General features: G+C 48.7%; 1 protein-coding gene across 1 annotated transcript; it reads right to left on the minus strand.

Annotated features, from left to right (window-relative positions):
• Window positions 1-1,407: 1,407 nt before the first annotated feature.
• LOC110576191 (solute carrier family 22 member 20-like) lies at window positions 1,408-14,042 on the minus strand. Its single transcript, XM_021685260.1, has 11 exons — window positions 13,659-14,042; window positions 12,501-12,604; window positions 10,007-10,085; window positions 9,527-9,710; window positions 8,871-9,039; window positions 7,908-8,031; window positions 6,262-6,377; window positions 5,748-5,962; window positions 4,231-4,339; window positions 3,415-3,618; window positions 1,408-2,658 (listed from the first exon to the last, which is right to left on the minus strand). The coding sequence occupies exons 1-11, from the start codon at window positions 14,040-14,042 to the stop codon at window positions 2,553-2,555; spliced, it is 1,794 nt and encodes a 597-aa protein (XP_021540935.1). The 3' UTR covers window positions 1,408-2,552.
• Between the last annotated feature and the right edge of the window lie 695 nt (window positions 14,043-14,737).

Raw genomic sequence — 14,737 nt, forward strand, 5'->3', positions numbered from 1 at the left:
AAAGAAAAATTCAAAGAAAATAGAAAACGAAAAAAAAGAAAATTAAAAAAATTAACTTTGAAAGACTAAAGGATCATGGGAAAAAAGCCATGAATTCTATGTGCAGTATTCCCCTACCGCTGGAGTTCTGCCGTTCTCATTGATCGGTAAACTTGGTCTTGGCTGGCTGTTCTCGCTGATCTTCTGGGGGAGGGACCTGTTGCCCTGGTTCCCAAATGTCTTTGCCGGAGGCGGAATTGCCCCGCCCTTGCTGGTCCGGGCTAAGTAATCTGCTCGGGTTTGCTCTCGGGAGCTTTTGTTCCCTGTAAGCTTTCTGTTTGGCTTTGGAGGACGAGAGTGAGAATGGCAGCCTCCCAATCTCCGCCCCGGAGGAGCTGAGAACTTGGGGCGCCACTCCCCAGTGCGCCCCCAGAGAACAGCCATCAGTCACTCCTGGCTCCCCAGTATCCAGCCGCACTCCGTGCTCACCCAGTCTGTGACCGCACGTTTCTATCTCTGGCACCTGACCCCGTGTGGAGTCTCCAAACCCAGCAGATCCCTGCAGTGCGCTCCCGCGCCGCTCCTCCCAGGGGGAGGAAGGTGAGTCTCCCCGGATCTGCCGCTTGTTGGGTCCCTGCTGAAGGAGCGGTGGCCTGACTGTGCCGCAGATCACGGTTTATGGCAACCCCGAGCTGAGAGGCTGTGCCTCGGCTCCGTCTCTGCAGCCAGCTTCCCCATTCCCATACCTGGGAGCTCTGCTGCACTCAGGTACCCCCAGTCTTTCTGTGACCCTGAGGGTCCTGAGACCACACTGTCCCAGCGAGGGTTCCACCCCCTGCTTAGCCACTGGAGCGACGTCCCTCAGCGGAGCCAACTGCTAAAAGTTCCGATTTTGTGCTCCTCTGCTCTATCACTTGCCAGTAGCCAGATGATGTGAGGTTTCCTCCCCCCACGGTCTATCTTCCCAAATATCGCCTCGGATTCACTTCTCCGCACATCCTACCTTACAGAAAATGGTCGCTTTTCTGTTCAGAGAGTTGCTGCTATTCTTTTCTTCGACCTCCTGTTGAGTTCGTAGGTGTTCAGAATGGTTTGATCCCTATCCAGCTGAATTCCTGGGACCAGACGAAATTTAGGGCTCTTACTCCTCTGCCATCTTGCTCCTCCCAAAATCTTTTTAAACTTAGATTTTCTGAAGCAGTCATGGTTTATATTGCACTTTAATGTACTACTTTAATTCAATTATGTTCAATGATCTGTTTTCAAAAAAGGGATTTTTATTTCTAAAAACAAACCATAATATAATTATAACTCATAATCATAATTCAAACAAGAATCGGATATTGGTTAATTGCTAATACCTAAAGGTGATAAATAAGCAAACAATAAACAAACAAATAACAAAACATGAATTAGCAATTGAGAAACAACGAAATTTATTGTATTCTATTTTAACATCGTTAGATCAGATGCTAGTAACAAAACATGAACACAGCAATAATTTGATATGTCTTCTATGTTAGAGAAATTTAGGTGTAGAAAAAAATATATACATTTACATGTCCATGCTGAACAGAGAACCTCAGTGATAACAAAGGGACTCTGTGACTTTTCAGAAATTCGGGCTCTTCTCCGTACAGTAGCCCTGTGGGGGCTTTCTGGTCATGGTCTCAAGCATATGTCCTTATATATCAAAATGGCCATTACCAAACATAGGAGCAATATCAGTAACTAGCGAGGGGTGCTATGTCAATTGCACTCGGATCCATATCGTGGACACACCTATCCACCACTTGCCATTGGAAGCTCTGCTCGGTTCTTGGCCTTTTGTAGTCTCAGGCATCCAGCCTGTGATCTGGGCAGGTGGCTGCAGCTGGCCCTGGGCTGCACATCAGTGCTGGTTGGGTTGTCCACAGGCAGTACAGGACGTGGCCTTGACCTGTGGCTACTAAGGGCTACATGGTCTGACAAGAGCCACCACAGAGGAGACAAAACCCTTGGGGAGGCAGCCTGGGAGATGTTTTTAGCCATCAAGTCATCATTTTACATTAACTGTAGAAAAAATCTGCTGGGCTTGAAAAATACTTCTATCATAAAAATTTCCAAACACATCCAAAGGTAGGAGGTACAACGAACCCCCTGCTTCAAGCCTGGCACTCACTCTGTGCACTTTTCTAGTATTTTAAAGCAAATTCCCAATGTTTCATTTCATTCCTAAATACTTCAACTTAACATCTTTTTTCTTTTTTAAGAAGGGACATTGGCTTATATAACCTAATGCCACTGCCAACTTCACAAAATCAACAGATCCCTTAATATTTATTTAAAGCTCATTCTTCCTATTCAAATGTCCCTGATTGTCCAATACATGTCTTTTCTCAGTTGGTCTATAAGTTGAATGACTCATCTGCCTTATAATATTTCCATATCACAGCACTATCATTGCTTTTTCCAGTAGACGGTCAAGTGAGGTGCCACAGCATTTCCTTGGCAAGATCCTTCACATTTCAAAATGTGAGAAAGTTGTGAAGAGAGCAAGGGCCATTCAGAATATAGGTGTGGGTCCAAAGAAATCACACTGTGCATTCTACTTTTGTCTTTTCTGGAAGAAGTGTGACCAATCCATTCTTGGTGGTATTTTCACTGACGTTTCTTTGCTTGTCATGAACCATCTTTATTCTGGGCAGGGAGAAGCATAGAATAAGCTCTGAGTGGAAAAGTGAGAGCTTCGTGGATGGAAGGGCTCTTGGGTCTCTGTCACTGCCCTGAGAAGGAGGGGCCTGCTGGTCCCAGAAGGAGGATGAAATGGAGAGTCAGAGCTGCCCCCAGGGAGTTGCCCCCAGACCAGACCAGCCCATCTGGAGCAGAGCCCCCCAACCTGCGGACACACTCAAGCCCAGCCCAGATCAGCCAAGCCACAGACAAGGAACCCACTTGCAAAGAAGTGTTCAGTGGGTAGATTCAGTGGGTAGAATGACCACCTTCATTCTAAAATAGAAAGCATGGCTGAACTTCATCTGGAGGAACAGACTGACCTCCTTGGTCACCACCATGTGGTTTTGCAGCCATAGGTTAGGTGAGAGGAGGGACTTCAGCCATTCAACAGGTCCCCTCCACATACAAAGTGATGATGTATTTAATAAAAGGAGAATTTGGCAGCATTGTATATGGCCTCCTGCATGATTTATCTCCAAATGCTTCATCAGGCTCCGGGACAGTCACCACCAAGTTTAATACACCCGAAGCTATTATTACATATACAGATGGAGGGGCAGGGGCAGCAGGAGCTGCCCCAGAGTCCTGAAATGGGCCCAGGGGGTGCCCCACTCCTGCCAGGGCAGCAAGAACCCCAGCAGACCCATTCCCACTGCTCCGTCCCCACAGTCTACAAGGACGTTCTGAAATGCTGGAGAGATGGAGCAGGAAGGCTCCTACCTCTTCTCTGTCTCCTGGATGGTGTTCAGCAATGGCTGGTTATTCGTCTCCATCAGGAAGGAGCCTGCTGCAGCCGCCAGGATAGGGACCAGGCCAAATATCACAGGCTGTAGCAGTGGGCTATGATTGCCTAAGATGTAGACCAGGGGGGACAAGAGGGAGCCCAGGCGTGTGCTGAAGATTCCGGCACTCATCCCTATCTGCCTGTGGTGAGAGAGACCATAGGAAGGGTTTGGGACCCTGCATGTGCACTGCCCTAATTCAAGCACCTGCAACAAGTCTAATAGGATTTGGTGAATGAATGAATGAACCAGGCGCTGAACCTCAGGGCCAGTGCACGAGAGATAAGAAGGCTGTGTGGCAAAGGGCCAGATCTTGGTATGGGTCATGTGGGGGCACATCATGGGGAAGGGAACATTCATCTCAGATGTGGTCCCGCAGGATACTTATTGGGAACCATAACAATGATGGAAAAACTGACAGCTAATACTTACTGAGCACGTGTTTTGTGCTAGGCACTGTTCCAGTACCCGACGTCCTCAACTCAGCGATTTCCTACGGCTATCTAAGATATTTACACTTTTCTGAAGCTATAGAAATGAGACCATTTATGGAGTGCCTGTCAAGCTCCAGTCACTATCCAAGAGCAATGTCCTATGATAACCAAAATCACGATAAAATAGTGACACGAACCTGCTCCTTTGAGATGTGACACCACAAAACCATTTCCATATGGAAGCTGGTTTCCTTAGTGGCCCAGCCCTGAGGGACAGAGGCTGCCTTCTTGGTCCCAGAGACTCTGATCCATCTTCTTACCTGACTTCTGTTGGGAAGAGCTCCATGGTGTATAGGTAGAGACAACTAAAACAGCCAGCCAGGCTCCCTTTTCCAAGTAAACAGAGGATCATCTGAAAGGTATTCATGTCTGAGAGAAGGTGGTGGGTGGGGTGTAGACAAAAGGGAATTAATTAAATGTCAATGCAATCACCTGTTCTGACATCTCAATGTGTCAAGCACCTCTCTGCCTCAGGGCCTTTGCACTCGCTGTTCTCGCTCCTCAGCGTGCTCCCCTCCCCACTATTCACCTACTTATTTCTCATTCTTCTTCAGATCTCAACTCAAATGCTACTTTGGCAAACCCTGTTCACTGGATCAAGCCCACTGTATATTTCCTGACTCCCTGGACATCTCCTCTGAGGCACTGATCCCAACAGCAATTGACACGAAGCAATTGGTTACCGTTTGTCTCCCTGAAGGCCTCTAGGCTCCATGAGCCTGGGTCTGCTCTGAGCCCAGGGTAGGCAGGTGCTCAAGAAATAGCTGTGAAATAACTAACAACCAAAGTTGATATTTTCAGATGAGGAAGGGGGAGTTGGGGAGTGAGGGATGCTGAGATTAGCCCTGTCTTGGGGAGTCGGGGAAGTGACTGTCCCATGGACACAGTGTTCTCATCAGTGAAATGATAGATGAGGCAGTCTTCAACACACCTCCCACTTGCAGGATTCTAGATTTCTGTGATTCCTACAACCATCTCAAACTAGTATCCCTTGCTACTAGATCTCAGAAGGCTGAATTTATACCTTTATAAACTTACCTATATGATGATAACTAAAATTTATTCAATGTTTACCATGAGTCGGGCACTGGGATAAGAACTTTTACACATGATCTTTTATTATTTTTTTAAAAATTATTTCAGGGGCGCCTGGGTGGCTCAGTCGTTAAGCGCCAGCCTTTGGCTCAGGTCATGGTCCCAGGGTCCTGGGATCGAGCCCTGCATCGGGCTCCCTGCTCTGTGGGAAGCCTGCTTCTCCCTCTCCCAATCCCCCTGCTTGTGTTCCTTATCTCACTCTGTGTCTCTCTGTCAAATAAATAAAATCTTAAAAAAAAAATTATTTCAAACATATGGAAAACTATAGAGATTGATATGACAAAAACACCCATGAAGCCATCATATTGTTTTCTCCAATGTTAACACCTATTAGCTGTGTGACCTTGGACAAGTCACTTCACCTCTCTGTGCTTTATTTATTTATGCTTCAGTTATAAAAGCACTTCATGGAGTCCTCGTGATGGTCAGATGCGTTGATATATGTGAAGTGCTAGCACAGTGCTTGGCATGCTGTCAACCCCCAATAACGGCCTCTTAATTATTCTTCCTAAGTAACTGTGAGGGTCAGCAGAGGATAAGTGGGTCAACTTGTCCATGATCACAGGAGACCACTTGAAAACAGATTCATCTGGTTCTCTAGTCTGCTCTGAATCATTAAACTGGACCATGTTGTCCATCATATCAGAAGAGAATTTTCACGAGACCCAGAAGAAAACCTCACCTTGAGGAAGAAATGCAGTGATAAGGATCATGCAACCGGCCACCAGCAGCAGGGAGACGGTGGTGATTCGGCGGCCAACGTAGGCCATACTCAGGCCTGTCAGCAGCTTTGTGGGGATATCCACCACTGTAAACAGCACTTGTGTCCAGTAGATGTTGAACCCAAATTTCTGCACATCTAAACCCAGCCCATAGAAAGAAAAGCCTGTGGAAAACCTGGAAGAGAGAAAGTGCCAGTAATTTATTTCATACCCTAGAGGTGGCCCATGGTTTGCCTTTCTTTCCAATGGAAGGAGTCTTTCCAACCTTTTGGCCATGGATGCGATGTGATCCTATTCTAAAACTAAATCCTCTCAGGTTCCAGACTTTGTCAGGTTTTCCCATCTTCTCAGATTGCTTAGCCATGATCTGTTGCCTGCATCTCTGTCTCAAGCCAGTGGGGCACCAGGGAATGACAACTCAGGAACAGGTGTCAGGTGAATGACCAGGGGGTCACTCTCTGGGGCCCCACTCACCATCCCAGGGTGATACAGCAAGTCACCCTGCAGAGTCCCGGAGTGCGGAAGAGATCTAGGAAGAATGGGGACTCCTTCACAGCAGCTGTGTCCTCCTGCATGTGGATCCTTACAACCTAGCAGGAAAAGACCAGGGTGGGGATGCCAGAAGAAAGGACTCTGGCCCTTAGTCCTTCCACTTTCTGATGCCACAGAGTTACTTGATTCCTCCCACATTGGCCAATTCCTTCACACACACCTCCAAAAAGAAATAGAGGACTTCAAATTTTGGGTGTGTATTCTCTTTTGGAGCAACTTCTCCTTTTCTTTTAACTAGTTTTTCTTGATGGTCAACAATGACCCTCATTTATCGAGCACTTGTTATTTGCCGGATGGGGGTCTAAGTACTTGATGTGAACTAACTTATTGAATGTAAAGGAGATTCTATTATCCTTTTTACAGATGAGGAAACTGAAGCTCAGAAGGTTAAATAACTTGCCTAAGATCACAGAGCTGTAAGTAGAGAGCTGGGAGTCACCCAGGTGAATGGTTCCGAGTCTGGGATCTTAGCCATTGTTATTTTGTTTCTTCATGTTCATAGTTAGAAAGGTCCCTGCCTCTCCTTTCTCTAGTACCACTCCCAATTCCTACTCTCCAGAAGCAACTGCTTTCTACTCTTCTAGGTGTTTCTTCTCATATTTATCTCCTATTTCCAGATAAAATGCTACAATGCTATGGCTTGATTTTCCAACTTTAGATTGATTTATACTAAGAAAGAATGAGGATTTAACCCTCTTACTCTACCACCTCTGACCTATACTTCCCTTCTGTAATTCTCCCAATGTAAGTCTCATTCAGAGTTGAACCATGTAGTGTACTCTGATTATATTTCTTTCCATGACATGAGTTTTTTATTTTCCTGGAGTTAATAATTGCCTCTTTTGTGTACTTGCTTGCTTATATTCCTGATTTCTTAAGTACTTGGCACTAATTTATCCCCAAATTCTTTGATAGAACCATAAAACTCCTGTTAATAAGATAAAGTATAACATGGGCGCTTGGGTGGCTCAGTTGGTTAAGCAACTGCCTTCGGCTCAGGTCATGATCCCGGGGTCCTGGGATCGAGTCCCACATCGGGCTTCCTGCTCAGCGGGAAGCCTGCTTCTCCCTCTCCCTCAGCCTGCCACTCCCCCTGCTTGTGCTCTCTCTCATTGTCAAATAAATAAATAAAATCTTTTTAAAAAATGACCTTTAAAAAAAAAAAAGCATAACAAGCAATCTCTCAGCATCATTTTTTTTTTCTTCATGAAAGGCCTCCAGTATATGGTATTCTTTTGCTTCAGTATAAACTGATTGTTCTCTAGGTTTCTGTACAACTCTTTCCCTTCTTCTTTACCTTTCTCCTATTTTGGATCTTCTATTTCCTGGATTCCCTGGTTGACATTCTCATTTTGGTGGAATGTACCCTGTGGTAGCTTCTGAGAAAGGGTGTAACAGGACACTTTTCCCACAGGTCCTCTGGCTATCTGATGGTGGTAGCTACTACTTCTGGATGTAGAAACTTACCTCTTTGTTCACCCTTGGCAGCCAACTTAAGCCCTCACTGAGAATTACCACCAGGTCAGGAGGAAGGGTTCAGGCAGCGTGTGGGTTCCCTTTGTGCGTACCTCTGGAGTGAGTTTCCTTCCCTGCTCCTTTTTGCCATTTAATCTTGCCACAGCCTGCAGATTTTTCACAGCCTTGTCAGGTTTGTTGTGAGTGATGAGCCAGCAAGCGGATTCTGGCAGGCCCCTAGGAGTGAGAGGGAATGGGGTGAGGGAGGGAATGATCTGGAGGCATGATCAGACAAGGCAGAGCCTCCTGCCCACCCCTGACCCCGAGCAGCTGGAGGTGCCAAGGGCTCTCCACCCACAGTACCCACATAGGCACTGGGCTCGCTGTCCCAGTCACCATGTGTCAAGGGCTGGCCCACCTGAAAACAGGGAGATCCAAGGGAAAATCCAAAAAAGCAAAATGGGAGGAATAAGGAGAGCAACTGTAAATGGGCTGGTGGTTGTTTCCCCCATTTTCCTTTTTGTCAGATCGCAAGATACAGACGTAAGCACGTGTTTGTTTTTGCAAAACGATCTCCAAGTTGTACACATCTTCTGTTACCCACATTTCTCATTTCATGCTACACTCTCAAAATCTCTCATGGCACTAGTATGGATCTTCACTGTCATTTTTATGAGAGTTCTTACTTTCATTGCGGCTCTGGATTTGTATGGTAAATCTCATCTCATTGGCTGAGTGGAGTGGCCAGAAATCTTCAAGTCTGACCCCATGAGGTATTTCATGGGAGCCTGGGGCTTCTGAGGGGCCTTGTAGTCACTCAGGACTGAATTTGGTATGGGGTCAAGTGTGCAGCTGCTTAGAACCCCAAATGGTGCAGGACTACTCCCCAAGGACGATATGGAGAAAAAAATCAAATGAAGACACCTCGTCGTATACCAAGGGTCCTCTCTTCTCTCCTTAAGGAGGTCAGATCTCAGCAGACCCAAGCCAAAGTAAGCTCTCAGGTCAGCAAACATTTCCCAGGAAGACAGACCAGACAAGGCAACTCTGCACAGTACGTCTGGGAGACGACGTACCAGGAGTAGAGAAGAATAATCACGTAGGCGACAGAAACGGTGCCCTGTAGCCAGCGCCACTGGTGGATGAGGTAGGCCAGGCCCGTGAGGACCACCTGGCCCAGCGTGATCATATACATGGTGTAGATATTGACCAGCATCCGACTCTGCGTTGGGGTCCACTCCATGGCTGGGGATGACAAGTTCGGCATTGCTGGTAATGAGCTCCACAGGGCCTGGGTCGGCCAGTGACAGGGACCCCAGGGGATGCCCCTGCGGAACTTTCCCCTGACGATCCCAGTTGATGGGTGGGCTCTGACCCTGCTCAGTGCCACCCAGGACACACTGTCCCAAGCAACTTCTGCCATCTCATTTGATCTTCGTAGCACCCCTATGCAGGGGCATCTGTGATGATTTCCCCTTCACAGGCAAGGACTATGTCACTGGAATCTGAGCCTGGGGTGCTTAAGCCACCACCTTAAAAATAGCTAACATTTCTTGAGGTCTTCGTGGGTGCCATGTATCATTCTATAAATATGTATGAGATGAGGAAGTACTATCTTTATCACCCCGTATTACAGATGGGGAAACTGAGGCCCGGACAGGTTACCTGAAGTGCCCCACCCCAGGTCGCACAGCAGCTAGTGGGGGAGCCAGGGCTCCGCAGGGGTACTCACCGAGGCAGAGGCTGGTGATAATGATGCCGGTCATTGCCACCCCACTGAGGAAGCGGAGCACGCAGTAGGCGGGGAAGTTGGGAGCGAAAGCGGCGCTGGTGCCCATGATGATCATCAGCAGGGTCCCGCTCTGCAGCGCCGTCTTGCGCCCACAGCTGCAGCCAGGATAGACAGGGAGGCCAGGCTGAGCCCGGGGTCCGGCTGCAAAGGCGACTAGAGGCCACTCTGCCTCTGCTTTCGCTCTAGTCTGCTCCCCTCCACCTGTCAGGCCCCCACTTCACTGCATCCTTAGACAAAGGCTTGGGAAGCCGCCTTCACAATGTGATTGAGGGTCCTGGGAAGGTATCCCTGACCTCCTCTTGACACCCTCCCAATCGAAGAAAAAGGCCTTGGGAAGGGACTCCCTCCTTGCCCCGGCCCCTCCCCACACGAGTTGCCAAGGCCTAGAATTCCCCTATGGGAGGACGGTCAATTCTTTGCCTCTTGGCTCTGTTCCTTGTTAAAGTATAGCTGTCTCCAGATGGGGCTGTAATTGGCATCTGAGTGTGGCTTCTGGTCCCTGCCCCGTGGGGGAGGGAGTGTGAGCAATGGCTCGAATGTTCCAAACGACCCTTGACCCCACTCTCATTCTCTTCTACCTCCTCTTAGACCCCTGTGTGCCAGGCAGGTGCCAAGGGCTGAGGACTCCACCAGGAGCTCACTTGCCCCTCCCCACGGGACCCCCCTACCCGTACCCACAGCCCTGGCCTGGGGCACTGTGTGAGAGCTGTGGTCAAGGAGAAATCAGACAATAAGTAAGATAAATGGGTAAAATACATAGACCGTCAGAGGCCACAGAACAAACCGGAGCAGAGCAGGGGGACACGGAATGTCAGAGGGGCTGCAGTTGTAAATAAGGTGGCCAGAGAAGGTCCTCTGGGCCGGTGACACAACGAAGCACCACAGACATAGCACTGAGGTGTGCTGGGGCTCCTCCCAAGTCATCTCAGGTCAATAGCGTCATTATCCCCATTTTACAGATGAGAAGACAGAGGCTCAAGCTGAAATGACTTGCCCCACACCCACAGCCGGTGAGAAATCCACATCACTGTACTTCGAGGCTGTGAGAAGTGACCTGAAGAGGTGTCCTGGGCATAATGCCCCTGGTGGGGGCAACAGCCAGTGCAAGGGCAGGAGGAAGAAGGGGGGGTGGGGCTGGGTTCACGGCAGTGGATCTGGGGCCAGCCCAGGCAGGGCCAGCAGGCCATGTGCCCATTAGGCTTCACTGGCTAAGAACCGGAGAGCTGGTGGAAGGTTGAGCAGAGGAGGGCCAGGATCTGTTCTGTATCTAACAAGATCGCTCTTCCCATCGATTTGAGAGTAACAGAAGGCAAAGATCAAGGATAGGAAGAAGCAGGGAGGCTCCCTCAAAGGCTGTTTCAGCCAGCCAGGTGCAAGATGAATGAGTGGTAGCCTAGCGGGTGGTGAGAGGAGGAGGTGGGTCCTGGTCTATGTTGATGACAGAGCCAACAGGGTTTGCTGGTATACTGGAGAGGAGGGGAGAGTGGGGGAGGTAGGGGGGAAGGGAGGGGGAGTCAAGGGGATGTCTCAAAAGGGATCAGGCAAACAGTGGAGAAGAGGTGGCGTTTACACACTCTGGAGGTCATTCCACCCCCTACCAGGGCTCTTTCCAGAGGTGGGTGCCTGGAGGTAGACTGGAGCTCTACCTCGGATGCCCCGTGGCTCTCAGCTATCTGAATACAAGATACTATTTGGCCAGGCCTCAGGCCCCTTGTTACCGGGGGACTGGCATTTAAAGCAAGAGCTCCCTGCCGGCCCCATGGAGATGACTTAGTTCCCTCCTTTCACCTCTGGGTCGGGTGGGGGTGAGGACAGAGTCTGGGACCCTCCAGATGGCCTCCTTTCCGATGAGCAAGGCCTTTGCGTCACCAGTCCCTCCTGCCCAGAGCTCAAGGCTAGGTTTCCCAGCAAAGGGGCCAGAGGCTGAGTGTTCCTGGAGCCCAGCCAGGGGAGACAGGGGCGACTGGGGCCACTGGGTGACTGGGAGAGCCCCTCAATTGTACAGAAATGATCCCAAGAGCTAAGTGAATTTTCTAAGGTTCCATAGAGGGGCAGAGCCCAGCTCCGCTGATGTCCACTTGAAATCCTCTTTCTGCTGCACCGGACGGATGCATCCTACAGGCTGGCAAAAACCAAGAGAGGTAAAAGACCAGAAGACACCGTACCCAGGGTTGGCTTTCTCAGAAATGTGCCTTGGCTTGTTTAGCTTTAACCAGGACTATCTGTCTAGATGTGGCATCGAGTACAGAGCTTCTTCCTCACGGGAACATCATCGTCACTTCCAAGAACAGGGACTAAATGTCCATGCTGGAATCAGTTTTCCGTAGGACCAGTGTGCTAAGCCTCATTTCATCTGTGAAATGGGAGCAGCTACCCAGGGCTACTTGGAGGATGTGGGAGAGTGCTCGGTAGAATTAGCCGTTCACAACAATAATGACCATCACAGGGGCTCCTTCTTCCTGGGGAAGCGACCTGTGGGGGCAACCCTGTGGGGAAATCACGGTTGGCAGAAATGAGACCACGGACCCAGCTTCATCACCATTCACATGATGAAGGCGTTCTGCCACGTGACTCAAAATTCATCCCCAAGCAGAAAGTAATTCGAGATTCATGATTGCAGTTCATTGCAAAACAAAAAAGGGAGGCATCATCACCTCAGCCACATCGGATGCATGACCAGGGACTGTCTCCTAGAAAAGTGGGGTGTCCAGGACCTGGGCAGGGAGGGGCGAGTGCTCTACCCCGGCCCCTCCTTTTGAGGTCTCGGGTGCGGCCCTGGCTGTCTGGCAGGGAGAAGGACATGGGGGGGGTCTTCTCAAGTGGGGTTCTGAGCCTTTGAAGACAGTGTGGGGATAGCATGAACTCTAGCCTCGTAGGAAGCTTCTGGAGACTTCCTCGGGCCTCCTCCCCTCACCTGTCAGAGAAGATGCCAAAGGCAGTAGCTCCAACCAGCTGTCCCGTCATGTATATGGACTGGGCAATGGACTTCAGTGACTTGTGCTCGCACACCAGGTCCCACTGGAGAAAAAGAGACATAAGTGTCAGCAGGTGGCTCATGCATCCTCACCATGTGGCTTCCATAGAATATTAAGAGCTGCCTCGTCACCTCTTACACGCTAACACGGTCCCACAGCTTGCCCTTAAGCACATAACGCTGCCATCCTCAGCACTGGCCCTTTTATTTTAAATGGCATGAACCTCTATATCAATGTCAAGCACATTATCCCAGATGTTTTATAAAACACATGGTCCTGAGTCTTAGGAAACCTCTACCCTAAAAGAAAGATGACCAACATGAATCTAGACCCAGTTTACTTGAAATGCTTCATTTTTTCCTGCTTTTTGTTCTCATTTCATTTAGCAGTCTGAGAAATTTGGGGGAAAACAAGAAAACAGGGGCACCCGGGTGGCTCAGTCAGTTAAGCATCTGTCTTCAGCTCAGGTCATGATCCCAGGGTCCTGGGATCGAGCCCCGCATTGGGCTCCCTGCTCAGTGGGGAGTCTCCTTCTCCCTCTCCCTCTACCCCTCCCCCCCCGCTTGTGCTCTCTCTCTCTCTCTCAAATAAATAAAATATTTTTTAAAAATTACTTAAAAAAAAAGAATGGACATATACTCTGTGGCATATTCGTGCAACGGAATGCTCTGAGGAACTGAGAAAGAACCAACTCCCAAAGCATATATCAACATGGATGACTCTTAAAAATCTATATTGAATGGGGCGCCTGGGTGGCTCAGTCGATTAAGCGACTGCCTTCGGCTCAGGTCATGATCCTGGAGTCCCGGGATCGAGTCCCGCATCGGGCTCCCTGCTCAGCGAGGAGCCTGCTTCTCCCTCTGACCCTCCCCCGTCTCATGTACTCTCTCTCATTCTCGCTCTCTCAAAATCTTAAAAAAAAAAAAAAAAAGAAAAGAAATAACCTGTACCTTGACCTGGTGTTTACATATGTAAAATTTATCCAGCTGCACATTTAAAGTTTGAGCATTTAATGGAATAAGTTACGTCTCTGTTAAAATAAAACAAACAAAAAAAATCATCTAAAGACCCAGCGTTCAGCTGTAGCTTTACCTCACCTCAGAAACAATTGAGGAGGCAACAGTCTGGTCATACACCCACCCATCCAGGCAGGCCTCGGTGTCCAAGCTCAAAGACAAGGTGCCATTGTGGTTTAAGATCTGCCAGTGGGGCTCAGAGAACCTCAGGCACTGCTCAGGCTTCTGGTCCTTGTCCAGTGGGATGAAGACTTGCAGCAAGTCCCCATCCCCGACACCACCCGGGACATGGGACCCGTTGGTCCAGTTGGCTGGCCGGCAGTGATGTTTTGGGGTCATGGCAGTGAAGTTCTGCAGGAAGCTGTGACAGGCGATCAGGATGGCAGGGAACATCATGAGAACAGTTTGAAGGATTTGGAAGTTCCCCATACCACCGATGGTGTGGAGCAACTCGGAGAACCCCATGGTGCTCTTTCCACTATAGCTGTTGACAGAAGCATATCCACACACCTACGTGTGGGCTATTTTATAGACTCTCTTGCCTCCTTCTAGTGGGTTCTTGGGAAAGAGCTTCTGGGCATTTGTCCGGAACCATAGTATCATCACATTTTATTTGCTCTCCGTGAGGAAATAAGGTGTTTCTATATAAGAATATTTCTTCAAGGAATAAACTTCTTGTGACCATTTAAATGGAAGCCTTCCAGACAAGTTCCCTGTGTCTTAATTGCATAAGTCCGTTGTCAATATTTACCGAAGACCTGCAGACTGGTTATCCTTCCCAGGCTCATGAGCATCTTTACGTTCCCAAAAATGGTGTGAAAATGTTGCAATTTCTCCACATCCTCACCCACACCTGTTATTTTGTTTTGTTGGTAGTAGCCATCGAATGCGTGTCCGGTGGTGTCTCCTTGTAGTTTCCATATGCATTTCCCTAATGATCAGTGATGTTGAGCATCTTTTCATGTGCTTATTTATTGGCCATTTGTCTGTCTTTGGAAAATGTCTATTCAAGTCCTTTGCCTATTTTTTTTTTTAAGATTTTATTTATTTATTTATGAGAGAGAGAGAGAGGCAGAGGGAGAAGCAGGCTCCCAAGGAGTAGGGAGCCCGATGCGGGACTCGATCCCAGGACCCTGGGATCATGACCTGAGCCGAAGGCA

The sequence above is a fragment of the Neomonachus schauinslandi genome, chromosome 11 (genome assembly GCF_002201575.2).
Source record: "Neomonachus schauinslandi chromosome 11, ASM220157v2, whole genome shotgun sequence".
NCBI lineage: Eukaryota > Metazoa > Chordata > Mammalia > Carnivora > Phocidae > Neomonachus > Neomonachus schauinslandi.

Coding starts and splice junctions, on each gene's coding strand:
- LOC110576191 (XM_021685260.1), bottom strand. CDS start 14,042: ATGGGGTTCTCCGAGTTGCTCCACACCATCGGTGGTATGGGGAACTTC. Junction 10,086..12,500: donor TTTGGCATCTTCTCTGACAG/GTGAGGGGAGGA, acceptor CCCACGGGGCAG/GGACCAGAAGCCACACTCAG. Junction 3,619..4,230: donor CTCTTCCCAACAGAAGTCAG/GTAAGAAGATGG, acceptor CTCTCACCACAG/GCAGATAGGGATGAGTGCCG.